We start from the raw sequence: 18,494 nt of genomic DNA, 5'->3' as shown, positions 1-18,494 counted from the left end.
AATAAAAATGCATTATTGGACAAAAATGCATTACATTGATTTTCCTGAAAAAAAAAAAAGGAAAAAAAAGGAAAAAAAAAAAGAGAAGTTATGCATAATATGTATCTGCAAGGCTTCGGTCACTTTTGACCGCAAAGTCCCCTAAACAAAGAGGGCCAGAGGGTTAAGGACCCCTGGGTCACGATCACTGACCCTTTGAGAGCAGGAAGTTCACGGTCTCCAGGTGTCCCTCACTTGCAGCCACCATCAGTAGAGAGCGACCATGTTTATCACTGCAATTCACGTCTGCGCCACGCTGCAGAAACAACTCTGCTATCTGGAAAAGAGAGAAAAGAAAGTAAAATAGACAAGAGATATCAATGTACAATTTGGCTTTTTCCTCTTTCCTCCTGTTTTTCTGTGTAATAAAGGGTCTTACCTGTGTGTGTCCATGTCGCACTGCATTAAAGATGGGTGCCACCCCTCTGCGGTTAGGCTGTGTTACACTGGCAGCTTGATCCAGCAGGAACACACACCCCTCTAGTTTGCCCCGGCCAGCAGCAGCGGTTAAAGCTGGAGAAGATATGCATAATGATGATCTATGCAGTACAGCAGATTTTGCCATCCTGGGAAACTATTGTTTCATCAGAATATGCCTACTTCCCTACTATACAGTATGTGAAAAACAGACCAAAAGTCACACAAGCTCAGAATACCTGATCTGCTCGGTCAACTTTACTGTAGTAAACACTGCACAATGGCAAGTGGAAATATTGGTTTAATTCAGCCATATATGTTTGAACCAGAAACTGATTCAAAAGAATAAGTGGAATAGTGAATTATACAAGCTCGTCAACAAGTCCATGTATCAGAATGGTAATGCGTTTTATGTATCGCTCTCTACAATGTCGGACACATAATGGTAATTAATATAATTAGCCTTACATTATCAAACAGCTAATAATGTGTTGCTAATGTTACACAAACCATGTTCCAGTTCTTCATCTCAGAGTCTGACAGTTGCTTTCTAACAATCAGCATAGAAACGATTTGAACAACTCAGAACGTCAGTGGAGAAAGGCTTATAGTTCATCCTATCATCATAATATACATCATATACATAATACACCCGCTATATTGCTAAATCTACCCGATTTTTCATATCAACAGAAAAATATATTTTCTTGACACTCCCCTGCTTTGCAATTGCAGCATAGTAATGATATGCTAAAGCCCGCTCACAAGTTGACATGATTAGTTACAAAGTAGTTTGTGACGTAAGAAACACTGGCGATCTCAAACCATGTTTTTGAGACTGTCTTAGGAGTAAAGGAGTAAATACTCTGCAATGGTGTTGATGAATTTGCACATAGTTTGTCTTAAAGCATATTAAAATCACCACAGACATATAAACAACATTAAAAACTTGATTTTCACCACAGGGGGGGGGGGGGGGGTTACATTTTAAAAAGCACAATGTCAAATATGTAATTGTTTTTTTTGTCATCTTATTTTTGTCTTTGTGTAAAACAGTGTAATGTGGTGAAGTTACAAACCTGTTTCACCCCACAAAGTATCATGACCATCTATCTGCACCGAAAAATCATCTTTGTTCAATGCAAGCATCCTTTTTACCACCTGTAAAACATATCAATAAGATAATGATGATTCAAGATAGGATTAAATATTATGGAGTTGAGTGGGTGTGGGTTTGGTTCCTTTGTGTTGCTGAATAGTAAGAAAATTTCAATCTAATTCTAAATTACTTTATATAAAAACAATAGACAATAGTCTATAGTATGTGTCTATTTTGATAACTAAACGTGGGAATGTGTGTTTGGTGACAGTTTGTTGTGTGTATGCGTGATAGGGGGAGTATCCTGTGTGTGTACGGTGTGTATTTAGTACCTGTGTGTGTCCCATGCTGGAGGCAGCAATCAGTGCCTGCTGCAGTGCCTTGTTCTTCAGGTCTGAACTCCACTCCTGCTCCAGCAGATACTGCACAATCTCAGCATGACCCCGCAGAGCAGCATGAACCAGAGCACACTGACCACTCTTATCAGCATGATCCACCTAACACACATGTACACAGTTACTTACAAAATTACACTGAAAAAAAAAAAAAAAAAAAAACATTATCAAGGAGACACTGATCAAAACCAGTGTTAATCACATAATATATTATATATATATATAATTTGTATGTAAATAATTTGTTTCAAATGGAAGCTTGTTTCTGCCCCTGAATAAAAAAATAAAGGTATAATTGTGACTTTTTTTCTCACAATTGCGTTTACATCTATACATCTGATATAAACTCGCAATTGCAAGTTATAAAGTCAGAATAGTGTGATATACTGTAGTCGCAGTAGCGTTATAAGTCATAATTGCGAGATATAAACTCTAAATTATATAGATATAATTTCTGACTATAGATATAAACGCAATTGCGAAAAAAATAAAAATAAACGCAATTGCGAGTTATAAAGTCAGAATTGTGACATATAAACTTGTTATTCTGAGTAAAAAAAAAAAAAAAAAAAAAAAAAAGTCTTTTGCCTCAGAATGGGGAAAAAAAGTCTGAACTGCGAGAAAAAAAGCCAGATTTTTGAGTTTATATCTCGCAATTGACAGCACGTTGACTTTATTTCTTGCAATTGTGAGAAAAAAAATTGCAGACAGAAACAAGGTTCCATAGTTTCAGCTTTTTGAGCAGTCACTTTGGTCATACTGTATTATTATTGACAATTGCATTGTTAATAAATGAGCAGCAAAGTTCCTGCAGTTCATCTGTAATGCTTGCAGGAGTTAAACTGAGAAGAAACACCTTGTACACTATACAAGTACACGGTGTGCAAAAGTTATTTAAAAGACCAATGTAACAATATAAACTTTTCACAGTTTGAAAACAGCAGAATTGTTTATGTAACCAAAAAATAACTGCAGACTCTTTTTCTGTTGTGTTCAGTTTGATTGACATGTACATGCACACTTATGAATATAAATTCTATGTATTAATATTAATATCTTGGCTAGGGCACCAGAATCACCACTAGTTTTAGGGTACCTCTATCTCCCAATTTAACCCCTAATATCTTTTACTGAAATACAGATTTAGGTTAAAATCTTGTGAAGTGTTTGAATCATTTATAGCCAGTCTGTATATTAAAAGGGATCAACTGACCTTTGCCCCTTTTTTACATAGTAAGGTGACAAGTGGCAGATGTCCAGCAGCTGAGGCATAACAGAGGGAGGTCATGCCGTTCTCCGACTGCCCATCCACTGGCGCCCCACACTCCAGGAGCAAAGTGGCCATCTCAAGGTGTCCCAGGTGACACTGCACACACAGCACTGGTGCGCTGTTCAAAACCTCAGTACGGTAACACACACTCGCCCCTCCCAGGATCAGCAACCGGGACACCTGGGGACGCAAGTAAGACACAAGAAATTAAGTAACTGTTTCAATTATTACCTGTCAGAGGGCTTCATTTAATATTCAGTAATATTAATGAATTGACTGCAATGACAGTATTAGAAGAGAACAAAACTTGAATTGAATTGAGCTGGATGACGACACCACTGTTTTCTGCAGTGCTGCTTTATACTGTTATTGAACTGAACTGAATCAACTTTGAACTGACCCAAAGTGAATAACGACAATGTTATTTACACTACAACTACTACTGTAGAGCTGCTTATATCTGAACTGAACTCATTTCATAATTGATGAACTTTGCACAATTACTGAACTGAATCAACAGCCAACTAACTTGAGCTGAATAAAGATACTATTGTCTTTCTCACCATTTACAATCTCTGTTTTGATTTCCCAACCTCGATTTCAGTGTTCAGACCTCAGTTTACAATCCATGGCTACAGAATCAATCTATAATCTATATCCTCAAACTACAATCTACATATTCAGTCTATAACTTCAACATTCAGCCATCTATCCTAAAAAATGCTTTATTATCTGCAGGGATGCTGGAGCCTTGACTTCAATATGTAAATTTACATCTTCGAACGATAGCCTCAATCTACAGTTGCAATCTCAATTTACAGTCTGCAGCATCAATCCACAGGTTCAGCCTACAGCCTTAATTTAAAATCTACAGCTTCAACCAAAATGTATAACTTCAATCCACAGTCTGTATCTATAATCTACAGATATAAGCAAATAAACCGCTTCAATCTAGTATGCCTATCTTCAATCTACAGACTCAATCTACAAGTGCAATCTATAGCCTCAATGTATAGCTTCAGTAAACAGCATATATCTACAATCTACAATTGTAAATCAACATATTTAATCTACAGCCTTAATTTAGAATCTATAGCCAAGCACCCTCAAATGCAAGCAAGAGCACCCTCAGTTGATACAGAAATAATATCATATTATATTAATAATATCATATTGGTTAAACAGATTTGGCAAATGCTCCAGTGCGTATTTGTGTTTACGCTCTAGGAAATGTCAAATGTTTCCATTTTCAACATGATTTTGCAATGATTGAGCAATGTAGCCAATCACAGCCATGTTAGCTGATCTCTTGAATGCAATGGCCAATCAGGGGTGTTTAAGTTAGTTAGAATCTGCTCACTGGAAAAAACAGAGTTTTTTTTTTAAATGGTGAATTTGCATGTGAAGCCTCTCAACAAAGTTTAGACACAATGTAAGAGACTCGTTGTGCAGTGTGTAGGCAGCTGTAACTGAGATGAGTTACAACTTTTTAGTGATTATATAGGAGCGCTCTTTTCACACTTTATATAATACATTCAGAATTTGAATAAAAGTTTTGTTTTTCTTGCTATAAGCAGAGGACCCACGTACAATTACACTCTGCAAAGTTTCTAAAGTCATATCTATATATAAATGCAGGATTCATACACAAAATTGCTACCATAACACAGGACAAAAATATGCAAAAAAATAAAATAAAACATTAAGCGATGTAAATGCAGACTAGAAAAATATCTATCAATATTTTTGAAATTCTATTCCAATTATTTGTAAAAGATCTTAAATGTCTCACTGTACGTACATTGCTATTCTTATGGTGGAGCCGTTGCTTACACATTACATCTGTACTTTACTACAGCACCCTCATTAATTTCAGAAGCACCCTCAGTGATTTGATTCTGGAACCAGGCCTGCTGAAGCTCATTATTTGCTTGCATCTGTAGATTGTAGATAGAGGGAGTGGATTCAAGCAATACATTTTATTCTCAATCCCTACCCAGTTTCCTGTCCAGCTTTCAAATATTCGTTTTAATTCACTCAATAGAGGGTATGCATGTGACATCACCTTCAACGGGAGTGACTTCGGTTACGCCCAATGAGTGGCAAAAACATTGAGTGACAGCATTGGTTTTCAGCGTGAATGCCATGAAAAACACAAAAAACATCTAAAATTGGAAAAAGCTTGGTGGTTGACTGTACAAACAGATTTGAGAAGAAACCTGAGGTAGGCTATATTTTACAGACTGCCAAAAGCTACAGCAAAGAGAAGCAAATGGATCGCTGCAATTCACAGAAACGGACTGCAGGCAGCGGATTTGCAGTTATCATTTCAGGGTAAAATCATACCCTATATATTGTATTGATATATATTGTACTGACAACTCATCAATTAAATATGTACCATCTTATATTCTGTATAACTGGATGTTTTTAAATAAACACTGACAAAAACTAAACAAATTTTAGGGCTGGACGATTTATATATCATTGATACAAGTGATCATCCGGATTTAGACGTACCTATATAGTATTTATAAAGCGCTCAAAGGCGAATATGCTTTATTTATTTCCCCGGTGTCGAAATCAGGCACATATAAATGTCAGGAAACACGATTCCTGGCTGCATGTTGATATCCATGGATCACTGGATCTTTGTTAAGTTGTAAAGAACACGATCGAGCATAACCTTTAATTTAATCTTTTGTTTTATTCGCGTTTTCGCAGTTTCCCTTATTAAATCCAGTCATGTAGCAGGCTCTTTTGCCACTCATCAGGAAAGTGACATCAATGCATACCCTCTATAAGAATGTGTCATGCCTAATCACAAAAACCAAACCACAAAACTCTGAAAAAGTGTATATACAAACATTTTTTATCTGTTTAAACATGCAAATTGCTTATTTCACATTCATTTAACAGTGGAAAGCATGAGGTCATACTCGCCAATCGGTGAACGATTGAATGCAACCTGGCTCCATTACTTTTTTTGTTTTGATGTGGATATGGGCAGTGTGGTAATGGAGGCTTGATTAAGATGCTGGATGAAGCAGGAACACATTAAAAGCAAAGGAAGCAGAATCGCATTTATTTATACAAACACAGCAGGAAATAATGAGCAGCTCTCCAGCCAAATGGCTGTCAAGGACACTGGCGTGCACACATGGACTCAGAGTGACGCTCGCTTCATTAAAACTCCGTAGGAGAGGAAATTACAGGGAGAGTGGAGTCTAGACTGCAATTAACATATAATAGATTTAATAAATAAATGTAGTCATTACGTAAGGTGTTTTTCAGTAAGCCACAGCACTAATTACTATGTTCTACATGACTTATGAAATCTCGTTCGTTGTGGATGACTCAGAGCTCTGTAAGGCTATAGCTCTTCTTGTGTGGTTGAATGCGTCAGCCGCGATAATTGTTGGAGCCTTGTTCTACAATTCAGGAGCGTAAACCAGTTGCTCATTTTTATTTTTTACTCAAGATTGACGCTGCTTTTTATAAGCGATGGTCTCATTGGCACATTCAGGACGAGAATGTGTTAGTTTTTTGTGTCTCTTTGTGTATGCATATCCTCAAACCTTGACGTTGGGTGTGTAGAGGTTTCTGAGGGAGGAAAGAGCTGCAGAGAGGCTGTCTGTACTGTAGCTGATCCACAAGGGCTGCAGAACACTTGACGAAACCCCTGTTCTCTTACTGTGACCCTGAGGACAGAGAAGGAGAGGCAGGAATAGTTAAAACAGAGGTCCCATCACTTAAACACAGAAGGATTTTGAGTATCTGTGTCGAGTACCTTGAATATGTGAGCTTTAAGAATGTGGTGGCCCAGCTCCATGGTTTGTTGGCGGTTGAGTTTTCCCTCTTGACGTGAAAGCATGAAGGCCATCAGAGCGTGACCACTTCTGTTTACCAACATCAATAATAATTCATCAGAAATCATATAAGTGATTCACATATTCTGATTAACTCTAAATCAAGGCTGTAACCATGTCTTGAACATTGGGGGTGTAATGTTTTTGTTGTAATGTTTATTAGGGTCATTCCGTGTCAAATCAACCAAATTTCGGAAACTTCCCAGGCTCAAATTTTTAATTTTGTTAATATTTTTTCTGTAGAGAGACAAACATGATGAAAGCCAAAATATTAAATGTCACAGATGTATATTTAATATTTTGTAGAGGGGGTCAAAATGGTGTAAAAATGACTTTAGAAAGATGGCAGCATCATTATTTTATTTTTAAACAGAGATTGGTAGGTCAATTAGTAAAATCTGTTGACAATCTTTGTTTCATTATATGCCAACGGTGACAGCTCAAAAATGTTTTTGCCTCAAGTTTGCATGACTATAACTCAAGAAGATCTCTTAATATCCTTTTAGATTCTGGTTCTTAACAAACTTTCCTTTTGCCATCTTCATTTTAAAGGTCCTCGATGGTTCAATCCCAGAGATATAGAGATCTTAATGCGGCTCCATGAGTAAATTGTACACATTTTCAGTGGTCAAAAACCACAAGAACAAGAAGAGCTTTTTGCCATTTTTGAACTGTCACTGTTGGCATATAATGAAACAAAGATTGCTAAAGTCAACACATTTTACTAATAGACCTACCAATCTCTGTTTAAAAATAAAATAATGATGTTGCCAGCTTTCTAAAGTCATTTTTACACCCCTCTAATTTGGCTCCAAATCTCAGGTGAAAACGGTCATTTTGACCCCTCTACAAAATAGTGGATTTCTCAGTAAATATACATCTGTGACATTTAATATTTTGGCTTTCATCACAATTTATGTTTGTCTTACTACAGAAAAAATATGAACAAAATCAAAAATTTGAGCTGGGGACCTCTGGTTGAGTTGACACGGAATTATCCTATATATAAAATAATTATATAATTCATTTGAAATATGCACAAATATTATTTTTATTTTAAAATTTGCTCACAATCACTTATATACTTATATCATTATATGCCTTAAATTGCCGAAAATGCAAAAGGATAAAATGTTTCTTTTGTCACATTCAGTTATGGGTTGCAATGATTCAGCTACAATATACAAATGATTCAGCCTATATTTTCAGTTCAGAGTAGTTAAATTTGAGCATCACTGAATATGTTGTTCGTTTAATAGTTGTCGAATATCTTTCAATTTGACTATTTCTCATCATTGGGGGTGCCACGTCTGCCTCATTCCCTCACCCCCCCAGTCTAAATGGCCCTACAGATTAATAATGTAGTCCTCATAGACAGCAAAGTTCTATATGAATCACAGTCCATGAACTTTTCTTTTTGTGTGATCAGTGTTAAGTGTGTCACTCTTCAGTTTATAACAGTGATGGAGCTACTGATGCCTTTCTAAATGAGAACACTGAGCAATGTGTGTGTGCTTAGGTGGACGGATAATTGAAGACTCTACAAAATGAAAGAGAACTACACAAGAGTAATTTCATGTTCAAAGGCTACGCACACTCAAATGCATTTTAGTAACTCCCTTTCTGAACTCAATTAACAAACCAAAGAATTGCAGATGATAGATGACTGACCTGTACTTCACAAGCTTTGCTATGTGCTTGCTAAGGTGTTCTGAGCAGTTGTAAAAGTGCTATGACGTTTCGAAGGTATTTGGAGTAGTTTTAGTGGTGTGAGGTTTTTACCCAAACCTGACTAGCACAAACCCTTCCCCACAGCAGATTCTAAAGATTTCATTGGTCATGTCAATCACAGTGCTGACTGCCTTAACAATTCCCATGGATGGATGGATGGATGGATCCTTATAATATTTCTGGCATAAATTATAAATGTTAGCTAGATTGTTCACTACTGTTCTTATGAAAAAACAAATGGTTTGTCTTTTTAAATCTTGTATTGCATGTCATAAATGACAATTTTATACATAGTGAGCTTCAATGCCACATTTCTGACACGCAATACAATTCCCAGCTCTGTTTGCATCATTGATCATTATTTTCCTGTTTATCACTGTGACGCCACTTTGAAACTATTTTAAACAGTTAAGCCTGTGTTGTATTAAGCACTGTATAAATAAAGGTGACTTGACTTGGATTGTGGGATTTATTTTTTATTCGAGCAGAGATTCCAGTTCACTACACTCATGACCAAAAGTTTTGGCAGTGACAAATTTTGTGCCTTGCAAAGTTTGCTGCTTCAGTTGTTGTGGTGTTGATTCACATTATTTCTAGATTATTGTGCAGAGCAATCAGATGCATTTTAAATAAATGCAAAAAGCTTCACTGGCCAAAAAGAAAAAAAAAGATAAGAAAAAAAAACTATCACAAAAACCCAAACTTCACTGTTTTTTTTTTTTTTTTGGCCCTGACACAAAATTACCAGCTAACATCATTTGACTAATCATATCATCAGCACATGGGAAAGTGTGAACGAGTACTATCATTTACTAATCAGCAATCATTCTGATTTGATTATAAGAGCAGACTGATCGCTATAAAATGAGGGAAGAAGTGCTTCCAATCATTGTGTTTTTGTGTTAGCAAGAATGGTTATCTTCAAAAAAAGACATGTAGCCACCATCACTTCGCATCAAAATAGCCTCATATGCAAGGAAACTGCTGCAAAGAATATTGCACCTCAAAGAATCATGTACCGGATCAACAAGAACTTTAACAGTTAGTTCACCTAAACTTTCTGTCATTAATTACTCACTCTCATGTCGTTCCAAATCTGTAAGACCTTCGTTCATCTTCGGAACACAAATGAAGATATTTTTGATGAAATGCCAAGAGCTTTCTGACCTCCCTATACACAGCAATGTCATAACCATTTTCAAGGCCCAGAAAGGTAGTAAAGACATCGTTAAAATAGTCCATGTGACTACAGTGGTTCAACCTTAACTTTATGGAGCGACGAGAATACTTTGTGCACAAAAACAAAACAAAAATAGTGACTTTATTCAACTATTTCTTCTCTTCCCCATCATTCTCCTATGCTGTTTACATTGTAAACATAGTGCAGTGCTTTTGGGCTCTATTTCAGAACGTCTGCTCAGTTATGATGTTGCTGTGTATAGGGAGGTCAGAAAGCTCTCGTATTTCATCAAAAATATCTTAATTTGTGTTTTGAAGATGAACAAACGTCTTACGGGTGTGGAACGACATGAGGGTGAGTAATTAATGACAGAAAATTCATTTCTGGGTGAACTAACCCTTTAAGGAGAGAGGTTCAACTGCAGTAAAGAAGGCTTCAGGCCATCTCCTCCTGCGGATTCGTGTCACCAACATTGCAGAGCTGCTTAATATTAGGCAGCAGGCCGCATCAGCATGCACATTGAGGCAACGACCTTTGGACAATGGCCTAGTGTCGAGAAGGGCAGCAAAGAAACCACTTAATTCCAAGAAAAACGTCAAGGACAGACTGAAATTCTGTAGGAAATGCAAGGATTAGAGAGCAAAAGACTGGTGCAAAGTTATTTTCTCAGATGAAGCCCCCTTGTGACTGTTAGGGACATCTGAGTGAATGCTACCATGTGTTCTGTATCGTGCCAACAGTGAAGCATCCTGAGGACATTCATGTGTGGGGTTGCTTTTCATCCAAGGGACTGGGCTCTCTCACAATTCTGCTCAAAAACACTCCCAGGAATAAAGAATGGTATCAAAACATCCAACAAAACAAGTTCTCCCAAAAATCCAGGAGCAAATTTGTTGATGATCCATGCATTTTCCAGCATGATGAAGAACCATGTCACAAGGCAAGAGTGGTAATGAAATGGCTGTCCCATAACTCACCGGATCTTAATCCCATATTGAACCTGTGGTCAATCTTAAAAAGGTGAGAGGACAAGCAGACGTCCACAAATTGTGATCAACTTCAAGCACTAATAAGGATTTGGCCGAGAAACTGATATCCAGCATGCCAGAGCGAAGGATCAACACTGTAAATATTGACTCTTTGGATATATATTGAATGTTTTTTTTTCCCAATAAAAGCTTACTAAACTTATTAAACTTGCTTAACTTATTAAAGCTAACTTATGAAATGCTTAACATTGTTTTCCAGTGTACCACAGAAACCAAAAATAATCTACAAATACTGAAGCAGCAAACTTTGCAAAACACAATTTGTCAGCACTAAAACTTTTGGCCATGACTGTAGAAGGATTTTGCGATTGAGGATTTTTTCCCCCCCACTAATCAGTGGCTTGACCACTGAACTAGAGAGTTGAAATGCATCCAGAGTAGTTTTAGCACACATTGCTATGAGTAGTTTAATTCGCTATTCACTTGCTGAAGTGTTTTAGGTAGTTTTAGTGCATTGCTTATGTGTTCTGGGTAAATTTCACACATTGTTGGGCGTCTTTTCACTTTCTGAGGAGCTCCAAGATGTTTGGTTTTAAGGCATTGCTATGAAGTTACTATAGTGTTCTGAGTAGTTTTCACACATTGCAATTCACTTGCTTGCAATTCTGAGTAGTTTTTGTGCATTGCTATTCACTTGTTAAAGGGATAGTTCACCAAAAATGTGCCATCATTTAGGCTACTTACCCTTCAACTTGTTCCAAACCTGTACAAGCTTCTTTCTTCTGAACACAGAAGAAGATATTTTGAAGAATGTCAGTAACCAGAGCCATAGTCGGCAAAAAAAAAAAAATACTATGGAAGTCAATGGCTACTATCAAATAAAATATCTTCTTTTGTGAAAGGTGACAGAATTTTCATTGTTGGGTGAACTTTCCCTTTAAGGCGGTCTCTGTAGTTTTACCACAGTGTGAAGGTGTTTGAAGCATAATCACATTGCTTCACTTTACAGCAATGTGCTACAACCACTTTTAACACCTTAGCAACTTCATCCTTGCCTGAAAGCATGAAAAACACCCAACCAAACCATTCTTAAGTGTGTCAGAAAAAGCGACATCGCTGCTTACCTTGGGTCACACATGAAGTCAGTGCTCTCGCCATCCGCCCTCCATACCAGCCACTCCCTAAAGGAGGGGTGGCAGAACATGCGTGTTCTGTCTCGACGGCCAATCAGAAAGCAGGAAAGAGCATCCATGCGCTGCTGGAAGTCCTCCCACTCCAGCTCTCCTCTCATGGATCCTGCGTTCAGTGCCCGGAAGAGCTGCTCATCCGTCAGAGGGTGCAAAGATGCCAAAGCCACGTTCAGCAGCGGCAATACACGCTCAAATGCTGAGGCCGAGGGGAATTTCATGTTGCACTGCAGCAGATAGAGCTCAGACAGAGACACCGGTATCACCTTATAGCTGGAGCTTTTAATGACCAGGTGACCCTTCTCAAACAGGTCGAGGGTTAATTTTAAATAAAGATATGAGCCCTGGCTTCGGGCAACCAGGTGGGAGCTGAGCTTAGAGATGTTCGCCGGGTCGGCTTTGCCATTGATGGCGATGTTGCTGATAATGTCAGGGCTGTGGTCTATACGGTGCTGGATGTAGGAGGTGAGGTCAGAGGTTATATCCTTGTTATCATGGAAATCATCCAGAGAGATGATAGGAAAGGGGAGGACACTGGTGACTTCCTGCCAGATCAACATAAGACATAAAAAAGTTATAATAAAATAAGCTAAGTTCTTGAAAATGTATTCTTTGTATTCATTCATATCATGAGGTAGAAGGTAGAAGAATACATATAATGAATATCATGAACTATTCATTCAAACTTTTTATATGTTTTGGGGGAGTTGCACCACATGATCATAAAAAATGTCGAATTATATTATATTATACACATGCTTGACAGTCATTTGCACCTACAGGGGTCCTCTCTATGACATCATTTTTTCCTCTAGTTGTTGGTTAGACCACCTGACCAATAACTTATAAGATGACAAAACTACACAAAATGGCCATTTTCGACAATTCCTGCATTATTCAGATGCTGGTCGCATTAAAAAGCGACACAGCTTTCTGCCTGCTGCAATGGAAAGACATGCAATTAAATATGAAAAAAAATGTTGGGACTTTAAGGGATGAACCTTCATTTAAAACAACTGTTATGCACCATAGCACAGGACTAATGACCACCAGCCTTCCCAAAGAATCCCTGTTTCTTGAATAATTATAGTTCCTTTCAGATTGCGGTTTTGTGCAGTAACCACTGACAACTGCGTGCTCTTGAAAACTGCAAGACGGAAATTAATGAATACTACAAGGACCACAGAAGTCTGTTAATTTTTATCTTACTGTGCATCTTTTTCATCATCTGTATGCAAAACACGACAAATGTCAAAACAACTGCAGGATTAATGTTGTAGAATAAACACCGGCAGCCTGGTTGTGTGGGTTGTCTGGCACTTTTGGGTCACTGCTCCGAGAAGTAGTGAGTGAGAGAGAAAGAGACAGTGTATGTGTGTGAAAAGTGTATAGGGACACACGTAGCATCTGCGGCGTTGCATCACAGCCCTTATCCCCTCTTACATAAGCTTGGCTCCTGCAGGTCGGAGTCCAGCTCTGAACAGACATGGATTATATACACACACTAGTCACTGACCAGCATATAAAACTCAAACCGCAACCATTCTGAAAGCTCTGATCACTAAAGGCACATCAGGACACTATATAAGCCGGAGCTTTAAAACCTTCTTGATCTTGCTTTGTATTAAAACTGAGCATAAAGTAGTCCAAGTAAGGGTGCAGGATGTGCAAAAAAAACTTACCACTTGGTTGACCCTGACGGTCACAATCAGTTTAAGCCAAATGGGAAATTTAGAGATTATTTTGGTGATGAAGGACGCAATGGTGTCTCCATAGTCTGGTTTGTGGAACTCTGCCTCATTTAGACCGTCCACTAGGATGATGTAATCTTCCTCCGGAATCTTACTCTCTGCACAACACAACAGAAATGACATGGTAACCGTACTTGAAGTCAAATGTGGACCCCGAGTTTGTTAAGAGTTTGCGTCCTGGCATTACGTGGGTGTGTTCAGGTTTTTGTTCAGAAAAGTTAACAGGAACAATGTGTACTAGGTGATTTTAGAACACCAAGCACAATATGCTGCCTTCTTTTGCCATATGTTGAGTAGGAAAAAGTGCCTGCAGTCTGTAATGAAACTCTCACTCTCATTGTTTTTGAGTATTTGCCACTTGACTAATAGCTGCACCCTTCAGAATACATTTTTTTTTTAATACTTCACTTAAAAAAAAAAAAAAAAATTCAGTATAACGGCACCGGCAACAGCATTGTCATTCACTTTCATTGTATAGAAAAGAGCAGATTAAACTTTCTGTCTGAAATCTGCTTTTGTGTTCCACAGAAGAAAGTCAGTCAGTTTTGGAACAGCATGAGGGTGAATAAATGATGGCATAATATTAATTTTAGGATAAATTATTCCTTTGAAGTCGCAACCTGTAATTACTTCCATAATATGGAGTTTTTCAAAGTGAAATAGGATACTCAACAAGAAAAATGAATGTGGGGCAGGACTTGATTTTATTGATCAATTGATTGTCTCATGAAATGAGGGCATTCGATACCAGAACGGAGGAAAACCTGAATGCAATTTGGCAGTCAATTTACATGACTGAAACACAAGTCAAAGTTACTCTCGAAAGCATCTCCACGCAAGTAACAAATCTATCGTTATTTTTTATTAGTGCCGCAATAATAATTTATTTATTACACTGAAGTCATTAATCCGAATTAAATTGCTATATTAATATTATAGTCAGGATGCATTAGCTACAACAGTAGCTTACAACAATGCCTAACTAGCTCTTTGGCTCTCAATTCATATTTAAAATCAACTAATAGTCAACACAGCCTAGGTGACATCAAACACAAAGGAAATTTGGTTCAGTTATTACATTATGACTTAACCCTTGTGCTGTGTTGAAAACCCTATAACACTTGTGATGTTCCCAGTCAAAAATGACCAGCCTGCAAAAAAATTGTTTATAAATCTCTCGTTATGCTACCTTATCACCAAATATTGGATTAAATATTTTTTTCAGCTTGTTTTCTTTCAAATAGGACAGGTTTTAGATTTATTTTTGGAACTGATCGATTGAAGGCCTTATAACCAGGACATTTGCTTTGAAATGGTTTTATTTCATGCAAAATGGCACAAAGTCACACTTGTGGTGTTCACGGTCAAAAATGACCAGCCTACAAAAAAAAAAAAAAAAAAAAAAAAAAAAAGGCTTATAAAAATCACTTTTACGCTATTTTCATCGCCAAATATTGGATTCAGTCTTTTTGTCAACTTGTTTTTTTTCCAGTTAAGACAGGTTTTGTATTTATTTTTGAAACCGACTGATCGTATACTCATTGATCTGAGCCTCACTGATTTGAGGATAAAGTTCAAGACCGGTCATTTCTGACCAGGAACAAGTTTTTCATATTTTATTTAATATGGACCAAATTATCCACAAATAACTTTTTTTTTTTTCTCAGTAAAAAAACTGAGCAAGTAAGCATATTTTTTGACCAGGAACATCACAAGTGTTACAATGTAGAAAAAAAAACAAACAACAAAATTACAAAAAGTATCAAATATTTTTTGGGAAGTTGATTGATTCTGTGTAAAGTCAGTAAATTTGAGTCCAATACAATAATATTAACTAGCAATTTCGGGTATGGAAAAATCGTCTCGGGGTCATCAACTTTATCTACACAATATAAGGAAACAACAGCTAAATAAACCAGTTGTCATAAAGACAAAATGTATTCGTTTTCATAATGCAGTATATATTTATGACCAGCAAGAAACATTTATGTTGAAAAAGTTCATTTTGCACCACAATGGAAAGCGTTTTCAAGTACATAGGAACAATTTTTATCAGTGCCATGTTGACTTTACTCAACGTTATTCATATAAAGGCTGCTTTCATGACTTTATTCTCTCTTTAATCTGATGCTACAAACCAGGAACACTGATTTCCAAGAGTCCAGAGCAAAAGCTCAATGTCTTCATTTCCATACTCGAAATTTTCTCTAGCCTCATTCTCTAAAATTCCTGTTAAGTCCTTCATCTGTCGTTCCTTGTGATCCAAGCCATTTCTGAGGACCATCTGTTCACATCCATACTGGGCCAAATTAAATGAGGCAAGAGCGCTCTTCTCCCCCCATTACCCCTGAGCAAACATATTTAGTTTTTATTTGATGGTGTGATTAATGACAGTAGCATGTGATGAGTCTCACCTTTGCGTAGAAGCGTGAGGGGCTCCAGGACTCCCTTACGGAAGGCGGCGGCAGGGTCCTGGACACAGGAGCGTAAGCTGAGCAGGCTCTGCAGGTGCGTCTCTCTGAGTAACAGCTCTCGATAAGCACTGAGGCGAGGAGCTCTGCACAGTAAAGCGGACACACTGTGCACAAACTCTGGGACCAGGCATGTGTACGTGTTATCAGCCTGACAATAGTGATACGCCACCACCTGCAAGAGAAGAGAGAGGGGAAAAAAAACTGAAAAAAGAGAAAAACATTGAAAGTGGGAGTTTTGAACAGGTCAAAAAGAATTGTTTAAAGGGATTGTTCACCCAAAAATGTAATTTCTGTCATTATTTAATACCCAAGTGACTGACTCTCTTCTATGGAACACAAAAGGTGAATTAAAAGGTGAAAGTATATTCTAACAGCTCTAGGTTGTTTCCCAAAAGCATTGTTTTTCATATTTTATTTAATATGGACAAAACCATCCCTAAATAATATTTTTGTTCACGCAAAAGTAAAGGGAAAATTAGATAAATAAGGCCTCTGCTCGATCAATTCCAAAATGAAATATAACACCTGTCCTAATTGAAAGAAAACAAACTGACAAAAAGACTGAATCCAGTATTTGGTGATGATCTAGCATAATGAGGGATTTATAAGCATTTTTTTGTAGGCCGGTCAATTTTGACTGGGAACATCACAAGTGTCAAAAATGTTTTTGGGAAGTTGTTAGACTCTGGGTGAGTAAAGTCAGTCAATTTTAGTCCAATGCAATAACATTAACTAGCAAAAAGTAAGCAGATTGTAGACACAATTGGCACCAGTTTTCTCTATGATCTACTTATGCTTACAATGCTTTTGAAAAAAATGCAGCCCTGGTGTGGTCAAGGCTCCTAAATGACAAAAAATGGTCCATGTGACTTGTGTGCTATTTTTGAAGTCATGAGGAAAGTACAAATGGCCAATTCATGAACTAATTACTCTTTTGAGACAATTCTTTTCAATTAATTTGGTTGACCCGGTTCACAAAAACACTATGAATCATTTCCTAATTAATCCAAAGTCCCTATAAGACAAGTCATTTCACTCAGTGGCCATCTTTGAAACGCCTCTCAGGCATGCAAGTGCAGCTCCTATCTCTTTGAATGGGGAAACATCAAATTCTCCAAAGCTCTTGCCATGCTTTCGATTAAATGTCATATTTGAAATCACCAATGGAATCTGAAAACATAAATTTGTTTATAAACACTTGAATCATGACCAAAAAAAAAAAAAAAAACTACATTTTTCAGGCTAGATCCAGCTAATGGGCATGCGCAGTCCTAAGTGCACGTCTGACTGTTTCTATAGGAACCGGAGCTTCTAACTTCCGCTGCAGTGATGCAATGACTTTACCAATCAGCGATTAGCTCTTATTTAGAAGGCGGGACTTATTCTGCCATATTACGAGTTACACTTTCTCCCATTCATAACAATACGAGTGCAGCATCTTTCTCTAAAGTCTTTGATTAGTCTGACTGATCCAGTTCAGTTCATTCAAATGACTCAATGATCCATTTGCAGTTGAGGGGCAGATTATCAGTGAATAATGAATAAAATGTCAGTCTGTTTTCCCATTACTCTGATATGACCTCAGAATACTTGGAATATAGAGTCATTTGGACTACTTTCATAAAGGGTTATATACATTATTTATTTACTGTCGTTTCTTTCCTCCTTTTGCAGAAGGTACAGAAGCATAGGATGAGTCTTTTTTTGAAGCCAAGTTTAAATGTTCTTCCACTGGGGAGGAAGTTTTAGGTTCTGAAACTTACAGTAGAAGGTTTTCAAAGTACATGGAGCTCTTTTATCTCAAAGATCAAGTAAAATGTGATTTCTCGTGATATAACCCCTTTAAGGTTTGTTTGAATATCATGATTCCCAAATCGTTCTGAAATACTGGAGAATCCAAGCTTCTGAACAGAAGTGAGACTGAAATCGTGGCCTGAAACGACTTCCTACCGGCAGATGGCTGATTAAAAAGACGTGACAAGAAGACTCAACAGAGAAGGTTCAGGTCCAGATGTAAACGGAAAACACGCACACATACTGGCACACAGAGCAATGTGTTGAATATGCATGTGGTATGCAGTTTACCTCCGTCA

General features: G+C 37.4%; 1 protein-coding gene across 1 annotated transcript in view; it reads right to left on the bottom strand.

The window, feature by feature from the left end:
* Positions 1 to 18,494, bottom strand: part of tanc1a (tetratricopeptide repeat, ankyrin repeat and coiled-coil containing 1a) — a 93,311-nt gene that overhangs the window by 11,971 nt on the left and 62,846 nt on the right. Inside the window, exons 11-20 of the mRNA XM_067373054.1 lie at positions 16,342 to 16,573; positions 13,859 to 14,025; positions 12,114 to 12,721; positions 7,011 to 7,119; positions 6,799 to 6,921; positions 3,164 to 3,400; positions 1,888 to 2,052; positions 1,536 to 1,617; positions 419 to 552; positions 193 to 316 (exon numbers count right to left, since the gene is read on the bottom strand). Of these exons, the coding sequence (XP_067229155.1) occupies positions 193 to 316; positions 419 to 552; positions 1,536 to 1,617; positions 1,888 to 2,052; positions 3,164 to 3,400; positions 6,799 to 6,921; positions 7,011 to 7,119; positions 12,114 to 12,721; positions 13,859 to 14,025; positions 16,342 to 16,573 (1,981 nt within the window). The remainder of the gene's footprint in view (positions 1 to 192; positions 317 to 418; positions 553 to 1,535; positions 1,618 to 1,887; positions 2,053 to 3,163; positions 3,401 to 6,798; positions 6,922 to 7,010; positions 7,120 to 12,113; positions 12,722 to 13,858; positions 14,026 to 16,341; positions 16,574 to 18,494) is intronic.

The sequence above is a fragment of the Chanodichthys erythropterus genome, chromosome 21, assembly GCF_024489055.1.
Source record: "Chanodichthys erythropterus isolate Z2021 chromosome 21, ASM2448905v1, whole genome shotgun sequence".
NCBI lineage: Eukaryota > Metazoa > Chordata > Actinopteri > Cypriniformes > Xenocyprididae > Chanodichthys > Chanodichthys erythropterus.
Note: the sequence above shows the minus strand (reverse complement) of the source record. Positions and strands in the feature narration are given on the sequence as shown.